The sequence below is a fragment of the Cryptomeria japonica genome, chromosome 3 (genome assembly GCF_030272615.1).
Source record: "Cryptomeria japonica chromosome 3, Sugi_1.0, whole genome shotgun sequence".
Taxonomy (NCBI): domain Eukaryota; kingdom Viridiplantae; phylum Streptophyta; class Pinopsida; order Cupressales; family Cupressaceae; genus Cryptomeria; species Cryptomeria japonica.
The window spans coordinates 193,065,555-193,081,976 of NC_081407.1; the positions used below are offsets into that span (position 1 = coordinate 193,065,555).

At 35.8% G+C, this 16,422-nt stretch overlaps 1 protein-coding gene across 1 annotated transcript; it reads left to right on the top strand.

The window, feature by feature from the left end:
• Window positions 1-819: 819 nt before the first annotated feature.
• Window positions 820-4,793, top strand: LOC131037363 (disease resistance protein Roq1). Its single transcript, XM_057969477.2, has 5 exons — window positions 820-1,430; window positions 1,565-2,681; window positions 2,818-3,102; window positions 3,234-3,941; window positions 4,143-4,793. The coding sequence occupies exons 1-5, from the start codon at window positions 1,219-1,221 to the stop codon at window positions 4,578-4,580; spliced, it is 2,760 nt and encodes a 919-aa protein (XP_057825460.2). The 5' UTR covers window positions 820-1,218; the 3' UTR covers window positions 4,581-4,793.
• Window positions 4,794-16,422: the final 11,629 nt, after the last annotated feature.

Below are 16,422 nucleotides of genomic sequence, written 5' to 3' on the forward strand. Positions count from 1 at the left end.
AATTATTGAAGATTGTGCTAGTTATCCTCAACAATTTAAGTGAGTGAAATCTAAAAGTGAGTGTAAAATGGAAGATGAAATTGAAATAGCATAGGATAAAAGACTCAATTTTATATGAAAATATATTATTTGTGATATATAAATGTATCAAAATGCTCTTTTTCAAATAAATAAAAAATTAAATTAAAATTATGTTAATATGTAAATTTACCATTATGATTATCATATAAATATATAAATTTCATTGTTATGGTTATCATATAAAAGAATTTTGATCAAAATCAAGAGAAAAGAATATGGATTTACAATTTTCACCAACACAATAATTTAAAGTTAAAGTGAAAATAAAAAATGCTACTTTTACTACATAATTAAATAAAAAATATAAATGTATAGATTTCATCATTACAATTACCATATAAAAACATTTTACTCTAAATGGAATTAAGAAAGCAATTTGACCACGAGGGCACTTTAAAGTTGAAGTGAAATAGTTTTTTTTATTGTTACTTACCATTATTATAATCACATAATAAAAATACTTTCCATATAAATACTTTTAATCAAAATAAAAAGAAGAAAACGCATATTTATTTACAATTTTCACAATCACATACTATCTTTTATAAAGCAAAACACTTGAAAAAAAAAAATGATTTTACTTTTGCTTTAGTGGATGCCAGTTGGAAAGGCGTGAATTATTGGAGACATCTTTCCATTTTTAAATGCCAAGAGGCCCCATGATGCACATGATCCTTTTGCGATTGGCCCCACCGTATTTTCACATTCTTCTTCCGCAATTATGTGGTCAACAAATGTAAACCTCCTTGATGGGTGTTGGTAACCCTAGCTATTTTGTATCCTTTTTCCAAATCCAGTTCACTCTGCTTTAGGAAGATTCATACATTTTGCAATTCTAGTCCTACATCCATGGCTTCCTCTTCCTCCTCTCCTCTGGCAAGATCGATTGTATCTGCTAAACTGTATGATGTATTCATCAGTCATCGAGGCCCCGATGTCAAACAAACCCTTGCTAAACAACTGTATGACCTCCTTCAGGAAAGAGGGTGCCAGGCATTTCTAGACCGTGAAGAGATACAAGGGGGAGACTCTATTCCATCTGCCATTCACAATGCCATATGCTCATCTGTTGTCCAAATAGCCATTTTTTGAAAAGGGTATGCACAATCTTCATGGTGTTTGGACGAGCTGGTTATTATGCTACAACAAACCGATGCCCTGTTTATTCCTGTTTTTTACGATGTCAAGCCATGGGAGCTACGGTACATCCAGAACGAGAAGTCACAATATGCTGCGGCATTTTTTGATTATCAAAGGCAAGGCAGGAATCTTGATAAGCTTCATAAATGGAAAAGCTCGCTTGAATCTGCTTCAAATATATCTGGTTATGAACTTAGCCAGTATCAAGAGTAAGATTTCTATCATTTGTATCATTTGTGTTGTATCGATTACGATTCATTTATGTTTTTACTTTTCTCAGTACATTACATTCATTTTACCTTAGTATGATGACTCTCAAGAGATTCTCGCTTTTGGATTGCAGTAATTTGTATGAAAAAATTGTGTCTCGTGTGATACAAGTAGTGCAAGAAAAGAAAAACAGTATAGCATTAGATGTTGCTAAATATCCGGTTGGACTTGCTGAACTCGTCCAAGATTTTGAAAGGTCTTGTCCAAAGACAGAGACAGTGAGGGAGAAGGTCACCATAATAGGGATCTTTGGTCTAGGTGGGGTTGGCAAGTCTACCCTAGCAAAAGAATTGTATAACAGGAGGAATTCAGGCTACCATGCATCATGCTTTCTCTCTGATGTGAGAGAATCACATGTCAAGGGTGAATTGCACTGCTTGCAAAGTCAGCTCTTAGAAGATCTTTTCCCTAAAGATAAAGAGATAAAAGAACTAAAGATTAGAAGTGTGCATGATGGAATCGGAAAGCTGAAGTATCATTTGGGAAGGGCAAGACATTCGCATTTCCTTATAATTCTAGATGATATAGATCGTGAGAACCAGCTAGATGCCCTTTTACCTGAAGGTATGCTGAGCTCTGCTAGTCTGGTAATTATTACAACCCGCGACCAGAGTGTGTTAAGGGATGCAGATATCCACTATAAGATGAAGGGAATGGATAAGGATCGTGCTAAAATTCTCTTCTATAGACATGCTTTCCGTGGACAGGATCCACCCATTGCATATGAAAAATTGGTTGAGAACTTCGTGGAATTCTGTGGAGGTTTACCTCTCTCACTCGAAGTTCTGGGTGCCCATGTTTATCGAAGGAATGAACATTATTGGGGGTTAGAATTGGAAAAAGTAAGGAAAATCCAGTCTAAGGATGTAATGCAAAGACTTAAAATTAGTTTTGATGGTCTAGACAGAGAGGAGAAACATATATTTATAGACATAGCTTGTTTCTTCAATAAGAAAGAAGGAGTTGATTTGATGAGTGATGTTATAACAATCTGGAAAGCATCAGGTTGGAGTGTTGAGCATGCAGTTAAAACCCTGCAAGATAAGTGCCTGGTTGAACTGGTTAAGGAAGGGGAATGGGGATCCTATCCACACTTCGAAATGCATGATCATCTCCGCGATCTGGGAAGACAAATGGCAGATGGCTTTGGCCCTCCTCGACTGTGGAAACCAGACATCCTTAGATCTATGGTGTGCTTCTTCACATTTTTAAAAAAAATAAAAAGTATAGAAAGCTTTTAAAAAAAATATTTCAATTTATATGTTTCTATTATTTTTTCTCACCTAACCACACACTTTAACCCTTAACCCTGATCCTTATGTGTAGGAAGAAAAAGAATTTCAACAAATCCTGACAGAAACAAAGGGCAGGTGTTTCCATTCATTCTGGGATTTCTCCCTTGGGAGCAATATTACTTATTTTATAGGTAGTTTAAATGACTCTGTTGAGACTGCCCTCCTGTGGCTTGACATAGATGCCGATCATTACCTTGATAAAGAATTAAAATGCATTCCTTCTTGGATTCCTCTACGAAAACCGCACAAGTTGTCTGTTAAAAGAGTGCGAGATTTGTGGAGCAGTTTTCAGAAGCAGTTGCAGACCAATACCCAGGTATTTCGCTATTCTTTGCTGGAAGTTAATTCTCCGTTGACGGCAAAGCATACATTTCAGAATACGTGTTTAGCGAAGATTGTTTGCTACAGAGAACTAATTCATTATTTGAGATTAATTGTGAATGCCAGGCCAGTTTCGAGTTGAAAGTGCTGAAGATTTGCTACTCTCCGTCGTTGAAAAAGCTTCCAGATTTAATAGCAATGTTCCATCATTTGGAAGAATTATACATAGGCCATTCCTTGGAGAAGACAGATTTAACATCCTTTGTGCATTCACTTAAACAACTTAGCAATCTTAGATCATTGTCATTGGAGGATGCGTACGGCGTCTCCTTCAGTGGGATTTTGGATCTGAGCAAAGGTAGAGATTCAACTAATTTGCTTTCTTCTACAAGCAGCCGCATGAACAGCCTTGAAACCATAGAATTCCACAACTTACATAATATTTCAAAGTTGCTAATTAGTGGAGAGATTTGTCCCAGACTTCAATCATTCAAAGTTCGACACATGGGTAATCTAAAAGAAGTGCATTTAGAGCAGCTAGAGAGACTGAATACTTTTGACATGTGGCAATGCCGCGATTTGGTAAGAATATCAGGGTTATCTTCTATCACAGGGCTTCAGTCTCTTAAAGTGTGGAGCTGTCCCAAACTGAAAACAATATCAGGGTTATCTTCTCCAACAGGGGTTCAAATGTTAGTTCAAATGTTAGATTTTAGATTTGGGGATTTAAAAATTAGGATGTCATCAGCTGCAGAGCGTAGGTGGGGTGGAAGAGAGGAAATTAACGTGCGTGAGGATGGATACGCATGGGTACGGAATTGCCTTCAAGAACTGGTAATACTACTTTATCTCAACACAAACAATTGATTTTGAGTGGAAAACAAAATTTATCTATTGTGAATAGTTAATTTTGTGTTGAAGAAAGAAAAAGATGTTTCTATTATAAAGTCGTGTTTTAAAAAATGTTACGTTTCTAATATTTGTATGAATTATTTAACGTCCATCCTCTTTATGTTGATATTCTAAATGTTTCAGTGGACGCTAGATAGAGGGTATGCCGCTATAACAGGGATGGCAGTGGATACAGCATTGTTCAAGTTGAATGAAAAACTGTTTTCTGAAGTGATCGACAGCCAAACAGTCATCGAGATTGAGAAAGGAGAGTATTCCCTAGAAATGAAAAGCTCATGGAGTAAATTCTGTATATATGCTTTGCTTGTAAGGTCTGGTAGTAATCCTTACATAGAATTTCAATCTGAAATCACGTATTTGCATCCCTTGCCACTTGGAAGTGAATTGATGATTACAGTTTTACAAACCCCGTATGCTAGTAGTGATGTTAGGCTGATAAGCGTCCCAATAGAGAAGGGGTTTCGGGTCAGGGTGAATGAAAGGGAAAAAGGGCAAGCTTTAATTATATTGCAAAGGATTATTGACAGATTATATAAAAGCTGCCAGCATATGACGCGGTGAAGGAAAAACAAAGTAAAAAGCATTGGTAAGTCTGATTTACTTACTTTGACTGTCAGCGGTTCAAAAGCTTTGGTCATCCGTGTTTTGCCAAAGTCTTCAATTTCTAATATTTTATGTCTGGAATTTTATCCTTTATTCAATTTGAAAAAAGAGCCTATCAATCTTGTGGATTTTGAAAATGAATAGCAATTTACACTTCTTTTGTGTCTTTAATATTTAAATAAACTAATTGTAAAATAAATTTAGTAGTTTAGATTAATTTAGTAATATAGATCAGTAATAAATTAATTTAGATTGGTAATTAAATGTAATTAGATATTCAAATATTAATTTAGATTGATGAATTAAAATAAAACAATTTAGGCATGTTATTTTAGGAAACTATAAATGAAATAAATATGTTTAGCTTCATAATAATTAATTATTCAAGTATTAGAGGTAGGTTTTGAGGAAATTCCTTTAGGGCTAAAAAATAGAGTTAGGCAATTGACTTAAAAATTTGAATAAGTTATCAAAATTATTTCAAAAAATATGTAAGAGTAGAATATTTAGAAAATTGAATGTAGTTTCTAAGCTAGACTGGTTGTTTAATAAATGAATAAATATTTGACGAAAAAATTGAAATTTCAATGCAGTAGTACTAAAATTTCAAGAAAAAGATAAGAAGCAGGTGTCTACATGACCACACTAACCACAATCAAATCATAATATTTTTTTATAAGATTTTAGATATAAGTAGAAGACTCATGTCCGGATGTGACACATTTTTTATTTTATTTTTTAAAAATAAATAATTGATTATGAATTCTTTATTACCAATTTTTTAAAATATAAAAAAATCCTATGTTTGACCACCATAACTTGGTAAAAACTTTATGAAATTCAATTTATTTTTTTAATCCTATAGTAGGGCATATGCATCAAGATGGGGGACCAAAAAGATGCCAAAAATCTTTTATCTTTTTGGTCCCCAGCAGCCCATTTGGCGCACACCAAATAAGGCGTGCACCCTATTTGGCATGCACCAAATAAGAAAGCACATATTTAAAAGTTAGAAAATCGCATTTTGCAAACTATTTTCTGTTAAACCTGCATTTTGACTTACATATCTCGCCTTCCAGATTGCGCACATCAAATAGAGACATAGTTTTGGCTTCCAGTAGTGTGAGATCTTTATCAAAATGGCACCACAACGTTGAAGAGGTATGTATTTCTTTTTTTTTACTCTCTAATTTTTGTTTAAAATATGGATTAAATTAGGTATTTATATTGAAAGTTGTTTTAAATTTCAAGAAATCAAAATCCATCTAAAAATATTGAAAACCCACCACCACCTCCTCATGAAGAGCCTTCTGAAGAAGAGGCACAATCAACCCCTCCCCAAATTCCTAGACATCCCTCAGGAACACAAGAAAACATATTAGGGAAAATTGAAAACAACAAAAAAAGCTCGAGGAGTCAATAAATAGGCTGAAAGATCCTAATTCTAAAACCTCTCATAGGACAAGCCTTGCGGAGTCACTAGAATCTATTGTAGCCCATGTAGGTTCAGTGAGTGGTCAAATTAATATGTGGTCCAACAAAAGAGAAGAACACAAATAATTTTATGCAAACAAGTTATCATATGCTGCAGTAAAGAAAAAGAAAATAAACAAAGTTGACTTGTGTGCACTTTTCACGGACCCTAGAACCAATCAACCCTTACAGACTAGATGTAGGAGGTCCCCTATCCATTGGTGCCACCACGAAGGGATAAGGAATAAATTTTGGGATAGGTAGTGGATGGTTTTTGATAAGCTGCCATGTAATAATCATGAGGCATGCCTCAGTACTTTCTGAGGAAACTCTATTTTGAGTTTGTCCTCAATGAGATCCCTAACTATTTTGACTCCCTAAATTTTCAAGGTAGGGGTGGGGGATCATCACATGATAGAGCAGGGGAACAATGTAACCCAAACCTAGCACCGCGACCCTTGGGTAGACCTATGGTGGAGCACGTGACTATTCATTTCATTGTGAAGGACAATGTCGAGGTGGATACCTTAGAGTCCATTAGCTCATTGACTCAAACCTTCATACAATATGTTGAGCCTCTAGTAAATGTTGATGTGGATGAATCTTATATGCCTTGAGTTCCATCTCACTATTGTCAGTCATGTGGGGCCCTTTGCACTTATCAACTTGATAGTAGTTAGCATGCACCTACACAATAGCCATCTTCTATAGTGAATATGGTCATGACAGTCTCTGTTGAGTGAGACATTCAACATTGATACCCACGTAAATTTTTGCAACTTCATTTAATTTTATTTGTTAAATTTTATTTTGAAGTGTTAGAATAACTAAATTAGTACAATGATTGTGATAAAAATGTAGGGTCAAAGTGTTTTTACTACCTGTGACATTCCCCCAGCCACGTTTCACATGACACTATCGAGTGATCGAGTAGGTTTCTAGTAAATAATTCAACTTTTACATGTGAATAGTCAACATTAGATGAATTGTTTTCTCATAAGTCACTTTGGATCTCAAATAGTTTGGTGTTGGAGCTTCGACATTGACACCTCATAGTGAAGTTCGTCGAGGCACTTACATCGAGGTAACCTTTATTCATTGACGGTGTGGTAAAACAAGTTTAGTAGTTTTGATAATTGAATAATTATTATTGTTTCATTTTCAGTTGTTGACATCAGATACTCCTCATGTTTGAGCTACATCGAATCATGGTGTTGTTGCAGCAATAGCAAGTTCATGAGCTTTGACAAAGGTATGAGATAAATTAGTACATTCCAATTGTTCTTTTAATCGTCTATATTGAAAATTGTAATGATACTTGTATGTAATTTAATTTCTATCATAATGCTTGTTGTAGGGCCTTATCACTCCTAAGTGTGATCATCCCCCATTATGGATGAACAAAGTGATTATATGTTTGTAGTAATTGTTCTATTATTTATCCTTCTACAGTTCATTTTTTATATATATTATATACTGATGTTTATAGTTTTGATTGTAACAGTTGAAGCTCCAGAGAAGTCTAGAAAGGAGGACTAGTGAGCACATTCGAAAGATGCCAACATTGCGTATATCTCCATCCCCTCGACAATCGAAGGCAGCTCGTGATCTATTTCCTGGTGCTAGTGCGAAATTAGTAGACTAGGGGCCTTTATTATATTCCTGAATGCCGTTTTTGAGCATATCTTTTGTATTGTGTATAGTGACATTTTATTGCCATATGGCTTTTGGCAAGCTCGTCTCATTGTGTTGGATATATATGCTATACTCTTATCAACATGAAATATTTTATGAATTGATGACTATTTTGGTTAATGCAAAACATATTACAAATATTATCCAAAATCACATATATAAATTTGATGATTGAAATTGAGTTTCTCTAATTGTAGAAAAAAAATTGTATGTGAATACCTTGGAGAAATAGTGGGGCTTCTTGCCTGTAGTGCTTACATCCTTGGTTCAAACCATTAATTTCTATTCAAAAATGAAAAATATGGCTCTGCAAACAAAAATTGCAAATAATGTGAATAGCAAATTCTGGAAAGATAGAGCTAAAAAACAGCTTGGGGTTTTCCAAAAAATGAAATATTTTCTGCCATCATGGTGCCTGGGTTCTTCCTACGATTATAACCCTTTCATGACTCACACTTGGGTGAACTCCCAAATTTGGCAACCTAGGTTCTTCCATGGAACATGAGGTCATAATTCTACTCTAGATTCTGCAACAAAAGAGTGGAGACGGTATGGGCGATAGTCAGTTTTTGGCCCGAAACATGCAACCAATTAATTTCCAAACCCTATTATGGACGACAAGCAATGGAAAACGGTTACATATCGAAAGAATAGGAGGACTGCGAACTATAGACCTAATGTGTGAAGTTTTGGGAAGAATCTGGGGATGGGTGACTGTAGATACTCAATTCCCATAGCCAACAATTTTAATCATCTTCAGGATAAGAAGGAAGTCAAGGAAGAACCTAAATTTGCAAAGCATGAGAAGGCGCGCTTAGTCCCTAAAGCTGATGTTTATTCTCCTCCACATTGCAGACCACTCTGTCCAAATCCTCAGGAAGCTGGTGAACCTTCAACCAAACCCTATGCGAATGCGATGACTCTAGAAATCCATGATGGAATGGTTGAGAGAATGCAAGAGATGTGTAAAAAATATGGAGTCTTCGCAAGATGGAACGGTTATGGAGCGTCTTCTAAGAGAATTGCACAATGGTTCAAGACAACATTCTCCAACCAAGTAGGTATAGTCTTACTTCCAGATGAATTTATCTTCATTAGTTGTATAAATAAGGAAATGAAGGATAATTTGTTACAGGGTGGTTGTCCTAGGTTTAGAGGGATAGACTTTTCCATTATTGATTGGTCCCCATCATTCAGTCCTAGCAACTTAAAAAAAAATTTGGTGGAAAGAGCGATCATTTTAAAAAATTTGCCTGTAGAGCTCCATAATGATGAATATTTCAGGAAAATTGGTAATATGTTCAAAACTTATGTAGGTACAATAGACTCTATTTTCCCCCAATCGGACAAAGCGATTATAGTCAGAATTAATAGCACCATGAAATCCTTGAAACCCATAGTAATTAAAAGTAGAGCGACATCTTTTAGAATAGAACCCACCCTTCTTACAGAAATTATAGAAGCACGGGCGGATTTTTCAGAATTCTGTATCCCTCAGCCTATTGGGAATGTAAACAAGCGGCTTGTTTCTATACGTTTAAATAATGATAAGGGAGGGTTTGTAATTGAACCTTCTTTAGACCCCAATCTTGCAGATCAGGAGAATGGAAAGCTAGATGAGATTCCTATGGTAGATCAGATTAAGGAAGTAGGGGATATAATTGTGGATGATTCGAAAGAGGCCAAGATTTAGTGCAATACAGGAGGTATGGGGATGGATAGTAATATGAATAACATTTCGGGGGAAAAGGAACTAAAGGACATCAGCATAGAGGAATACAAAGATTCTCTAGTTAAGGTTAAAGATCAAACGGAAGCAGTAAGAGAGTTGGTGGTCAAGGAGCTTAGTAATATCGAGGAGGGTTCTTTGGATGGTGACTGGTTTATGAAGGAAGTGGAGAATATGGATGAGAAGTTTGGGGACAAAAATATAGATAGTAGGATTAAGGATTTAGATAAAATTAATGATTTTCTTGGCCTCGATCCGAATTACATGGGGGAAGATATGGAAAAAGGTAGATCAGACAGGATATTTTGGGAAAAGTATTAGAATCCTTGGAAAAGGACAAGGATGCGAACATGGGGTGTATGAATAATGAGACTCCTAAAATAAGAACAATGCCCTTTGGTCTTAGCCAAACTGAAGAGGGGAAGAAATCCCCAGATTATGCCAAGAATGCAAAAAAGAGGGGGAGAAAATCCTTAATGGAGCTACGGTTTATGGATAGCTTAGTGGCAGGCTAGGCCAAAATTACTTTGCTTTTCGATGCAGGGAAGGGGAAGAACCTTCCCAAGGCGCCATGAAGGTAATTACATGGAATGTTAGGGGCATTAATGCCCCTAACAAGCAGCGTATATTGAAAAGTTGTCTATCTTCTCTTGAAGGAGACATAATGCTGATATAGGAAACAAAATTAGACGAAGAAGGATATAAGTCTCTCAATAAAAAAGTAGGAATTTGGGAGGTAGTAGGTGTTCCCTCGAGTGGGGCTTCAAGTGGATTAGGAGTACTGTGGGATCCTAGACGGGTGTTATTCTCCAAAATGGGGAGTAGTAGTAATTGGATTTTTGGCAAGGTACAGAGTTTAAAGAGTAAACTAACTTTCATTATCATCAATATATATGGTCCAAAATTTTTGCATGAAAAAAGGGAGGTATGGGCAGAGATAGACAGACTCGCACAGGATTTTAGTGGTGAACAGATATTTCTTGGGGGGGACTTCAATGCAGTTCTAAATATGTTTGATAAGCAAGGAGGATCCACAAAGGAAACTCAAACGGTTAGAGAGTTTTGAGAAAGGCTAAAAAATAACCACTATATGGAAATTCAAACTACTAATGGAGAGTATACATGGTCCAATAGACGATCGGGGGCAACCTTTATTGCTGAAAAGTTAGACAGGTTTTTCTTTAAGGGGAACCTTGCAAATTTTGACTTTGATATCTGTTCATCCATCTTATCAGCAATTGGTTCAAATCACTTACCCGTCCAACTTTCTTTGGTAGAACATAGACAACCATCAAGATATCCTTTTTGATTTGAAAAAATGTGGTTAAAAGATGAGAATCTTTTGCAATTGATAGAGAAATGGTGGGGGGAAAGCTCCTTTGAGGGATCAAAAGCTTATATCTTCGTATCAAAACTTAAATATGTTAAGAAAAAGCTTATGGAATGGAATAAAGATAGTTTTGGAGATATATTTGAAAAGAAAAGGAGTCTAGAACATCTATTAGCAGTAATAAATGAGGCAATTATGAGGATAGGTATGGATCAGACATTATATTTAGAGGAGAAGGAATGTAGGTAGCATTATGAGGACATATTATCAAAGGAAGAAATCTTTTGGAAACAGAAATCGAGAGAAATATGGCTAGCAGAAGGAGATAAAAACACGAAATATTTTCATAACAGCACTAAGGCAAGAAGTATGGTAAATAGGATCACGACTATCAAGGACACCAGTGGGAATAGGATTGAAGATCTGGAAGGTATAGCTAAGGAGGCAGTGAATTATTTTAAGAGTATCCTTAATAGTAATGAGAGCTCCAATCTTATAGCACAGAAGAACATGTTATCTAATATTTCGAGTATAATAACTCAGGATCAGAATAGGAATTTGAAAGCGAAATTTACTTATGCTGAAGTAGAGCTTGCATTAAAAAGCCTTAATCCTGATAAGGCCCCAAGGCCGGATGGATTTCCTGCCCTTTTCTTTCAAAAGTGTTGGTCTTTCATAGGGCAAGAAGTAGTAGATGTTATGGAAGGTATTAGGAACTCTGGAAACATATTGAAAGAAATCAATAATACTTTTATAGCCCTTATTCCAAAGAAGACTGGGCTTGAAACCTTCAACGACTTTAGACCAATATCCCTATGTAATACTCTTTACAAATTACTCACTAAGACATTAGCGAATAGGCTCAAAATGATCTTACCATATATTATCTCGAAGGAGCAGACAGGTTTTGTTCCGGGTAGGTTTATATTGGATGGGGTAATCTTGGCACATGAAGCCATTCATTCGGTTCAAATGAATCACGATCCAAGTATGCTTATTAAACTAGATATTAGCAAAGCCTACGATAAGGTAGATTGGTGATTCCTATGTCAATGTCTAGAAACCTTTGGCTTCTCAAGACAATGGATAAATCTGATATTTGGATGCATTTCTAGCCCAAGATTCTCAATACTGGTTAACGAATCTCCAGAAGGTTATTTTGGGATATCCCAAGGAATCAGGCAAGGGGATCCATTATCCCCCTTTCTTTATATTATCATGGCTGAAGCATTAGGCAGAGCTATCAACTTGGCAAAAAGTAAGGGAGAACTGCATGGACTCATAATTACACAAGGAGTAGCTCCTTTGTCGCATCAACAATTTGTGGATGATAATCTTATATGCAGGGCAACTAGCATTAGAGAGGCAGTGACAATCAAGAAGATTTTGGACTCCTACTCTGATGCTTCAGGCCAACTTATTAATAGATTAAAATAAGATATTTTCTTTTTTAATTCAACTAGAATAATTGATGATTATATTTGTAGATATTTAGGGTTTCAAAAAGGTGCATTTCCATGTAAATATTTAGGAATGCCTCTAGACAAAGGTAACAACTCAACGAAGCTTTGGGATAATATTTTGTGTAACCTGGACAAAAAGGTCAAATCATGGAAGGGTAAATGGCTCTCAACAGTTGGAAAAGCCACAATGATCAGATCAGTATTATCGGTGATACATATTTATCAAATGATGTGTTTCAGTATGTCTGCAAGGGTGAGGGACAAGGTAGTCAAGATAATTAGGAATTTCTTTTGGTAGGGTTCAAAGGACAAGAAGAAAATGGCGTTAATTGCTTGGAATCACTTATGTAAATCAAAGGACAGGGGAGGCCTGAATTTCAAAGACATGAGGCATCAGAACTTGGCATTGGGAGTTAAATTGGTTTAGCGCATGCACAAAAACCCAGGGGCCACATGGGTTAAAATTCTTAGATTCAAATACCTAAATGGCTTGGATCCTTTAAGCATTTCTAGACACAAAAATCCACCAAAGGGATCTAGAATATGGAACTTTATGCTCGAATGTAGAGACATCATCTTAGGAGGGATAACCTGGGATATTGGTAATGGGAGGGAGGCTTTTTTTTGGGATGACTCATGGGGAGCTTATCCCCCTCTGAGACCTCTACTAGAGAATGACCCGTTAATCGATGATATTATCATTAAGAGGGGCATTCATCTGTGTGATTATATAGACCTCAAAGATGGTAATCCAGCCTTGGGTTGGCAGTAGAAACCCTGGGATAATCTTGGATTACAGCCGGTATTTCTAGATAGATTGAATAATGCTCTTTTGAATAGAAGGACTACCCCTAGATTTGAACCGGATAGGATTGTTTGGGATAGAGCTAAGAATGGTGAGTACAATACTAAGGATGGTTATATGAACACCCATGGATCACAACACGAGAAATCTTACCTTCCCCTAGATGTCTGCTGGAATAAGAATTGTTTACCGAAAGTAGGTATGTTTGCATGGCCTTCCCTTCATAAAAGAATTCTAACTGCAGAATGGTTCAGGAAGATGCGGTACCATGGACCTTCTAGATGTGTGCTCTGTGAGAAAGATGAAGAATCTGTTAATCATATTCTGTTACATTGTAAATACATGATGCAGTGTTGGCAGAAGCTCATAACTTAGATGGACTGGATATCAGCCATTCCAGAGGATTTGGTGAGTTTGTTTCAATGTTGGCCGAGAAATAAAGGAAAAAACATTTATGGCATACTTTGGGAGACGACTCCTTCTCTCTTGATATGGGAGATATGGAAGGAGAGAAACAGACGACTGTTTAAAGATTCAAAATTGGATGTTGATAGACTATGGAACAAAATAGAGGCGTGTATTGTAGAAGTAGTTAATAGAAAAAATTCACTTCCTAATAGTGATCATTTTTCCTCTCCATGGGATGATTCTATTAGAAATTGATGGTTTGGACTTAAGATTCCTCCATTCATAGGAAAAGAAAGTAGGGATAAAAAATAGGCTAGACAAGAATGTGTATGGTAGGCTCCCCATCAAGGTTGGTATAAGATTAACTTTGATGGGGCTTCACGTGGTAACCCAGGGGAAGCAGGATTGGGGTGTTGTATTCATGATTGGGAAGGGAGAATAGTAGCAAGTTTAGCTAAACCATTGGGATAACATCCAACAATTTAGCTGAGGTATATGCACTCACTGAGGGACTTCTCCTCTGTAGGAGGTTGGGTCTGGATAGCATTGAGATTGAAGGAGACTCGGCTATTATAGTTAATGCGGTAAGAAAAGGGAGTACTCCTGATTGGTTTCTCAACAGTTATATTCATCGAGTAATGGATATTTTGAGAGACTTTAATCATTTCATGATAAACCATATTATAGAGAAGGAAATAAATGTGCTGACAACTTGGCTAATAGAGGAGCTGATGGTGAAATCATAGAAATATTACATTTAGATTGATGGTTAAGAAAATAAACTAAGGTTTGTGGTATGGGTAGGATTGGAAATGGAGGGGATACAGACCTATAACTAAGTTAGTAATAAAACTTTTCTTTGTCATCATTTCTTTTAAATCCGGGGATATCAGGCTCTGATAGTTTGTATATGGTGGACCTTAGTTATTTCCCTTTTTGGTTAGTTGGCGAGATTATCCCATTCGAAGTACCCCTTCCGAGCATCAAGATGGGAATGGAGTCTTTACTCTGAGATTGTCATAAATACGGTGCGAAATGGATTAATGACTAATTGAAAACAAGAATCCAGCTAAAAAGGATAAGGATACAATAATTCTATGCTCAAAATACAACAATGAATAGCAGTCGAGAAGTAGGAGTTTTGTAAACTTCGTCATAGCTTAAAGTATGGATAGAGGTATATATGATATTGTACCCGCTAAATAGAAAATATAAGTATTAATTAGACTTAATGATAAACTCTACTTTCTAAGGTAAATGTGATGCTTAGCCTTCTCTCGTGGTTATAAGGTTCTAAATTCTATGTACTAACACTGCCCAGATTCAATTCATTATTAAAGTAAATAAATTAATATTTTCTGCCTTGAGCAGATATGCTTAGTGTTAAATACTAATATGCAGATCCCCTTTTGTTCCCACTCAGCAACTGGAGTCAGGTAATATCTTTATTATTGTGAAAACGCTTATAATAAGAAAGTTTCTTATAGCTCAGAATAATATTTGCGGTATTGTTTGCCTGAGTTTATATAGGCAATTAGAATCCTCTGTAACTTGAATTTCATTTCAGAAGGTTCATGATTTTCTGTAGCACAAGACGTTTTAGAGTCGGACCTTGCAGGATGGTAATCTTGAGGTTCCTAAGGTAGTGTCATTATTAAGGTCATATATCCTTTACAATAACTTTATATATGTTGGAGCATGTTCTTGAGTATGCAGGAAATAGGTAAGATCGATTCACAGGAAGTACCAGATACCAAAGATACATCTTGTGTCAGGAATGCAATTATCCAAATCCTAGATAGCGATTAAGGAAAGGCTTATTTTGTATCATAAAGGGGAAGATCCTAATTGGATAGAAGTATTGGCACCCATCATGCGAAAGGATGAAAGTTTATTAGTCATTTTATGAATTGTAGCTTCATTTATTACCCTGGTTGTTAAAAAGGGGTGTTTGTATGCGTTACCACGCTAAGTAAAGGACTATTTCCTTCTAATCCCACCCTATCTTGTGGGATGTTGTGTATGTACTAGATTTTTCTACTTTTACGAGGCAAGACTAGAGGTTTTCTCCACCCAGCTCTTTCCTACTAGTACCCCTAGTGAGCTAGGTTGTATTAGGTTTTTGAATTTAATAAATTATTCGGCTTCGGCCTTTTACTGATAAAAAAAAAATAAAAAAATTTGTATGTGAATTATTATATAATCTATAGGTTTTGTCTACAATTCTTATTATGTATTTATTAATTGAAATAAATTCTTGTTCGATAATTCAACTTCATAACTTGGTAGCTAACAAATATATTTATTTTCATGCCTAGAATTTCTATTTTGTCGTAGTCCATGGAGACAAACAGTAGTAACATTATCCTAGTTACATTTTTAGTTTCAATAACTAGTCTCTTCACTTTAGTTAGAGTTGGTTTATTAGTGTTAGGCTAAGTTAGAAAGCCTTATTTTGCACTAGTCTACATATATGCTTAAGAAAGAAATTACTCTTTCAATTAGGTTATTCCTTTTCTTTCAAGTACAAGCTAAACGTCAACTCTTACATTAAATCTAGACCCTGTAAACTACTTTCAAAATTCAAATAACTTTTATTTATACCCACTCACACTAAAAACAAAATGATCACATCGTATCTTAAAAAAATTAAAATCACAATCGGGTGACTTGGCGAACGAAAGAATTCCATACCTAGAGATAACCTGGCTTCCTAGATGCACTCGCATGGCTGTCTGTGCCCACAACAAATAGAACAAAAGTGGCGCTATGTTGCCACCTTTCACTAAATGCATTTGAAGGTTTTTTATGCAACAAAAAAATTGTCACCACGAGCGAATGGAATTGAGTTGTCCAAAAGTGAGAGAGGTTTTTGTAGGTGCCCACCACATGACTCT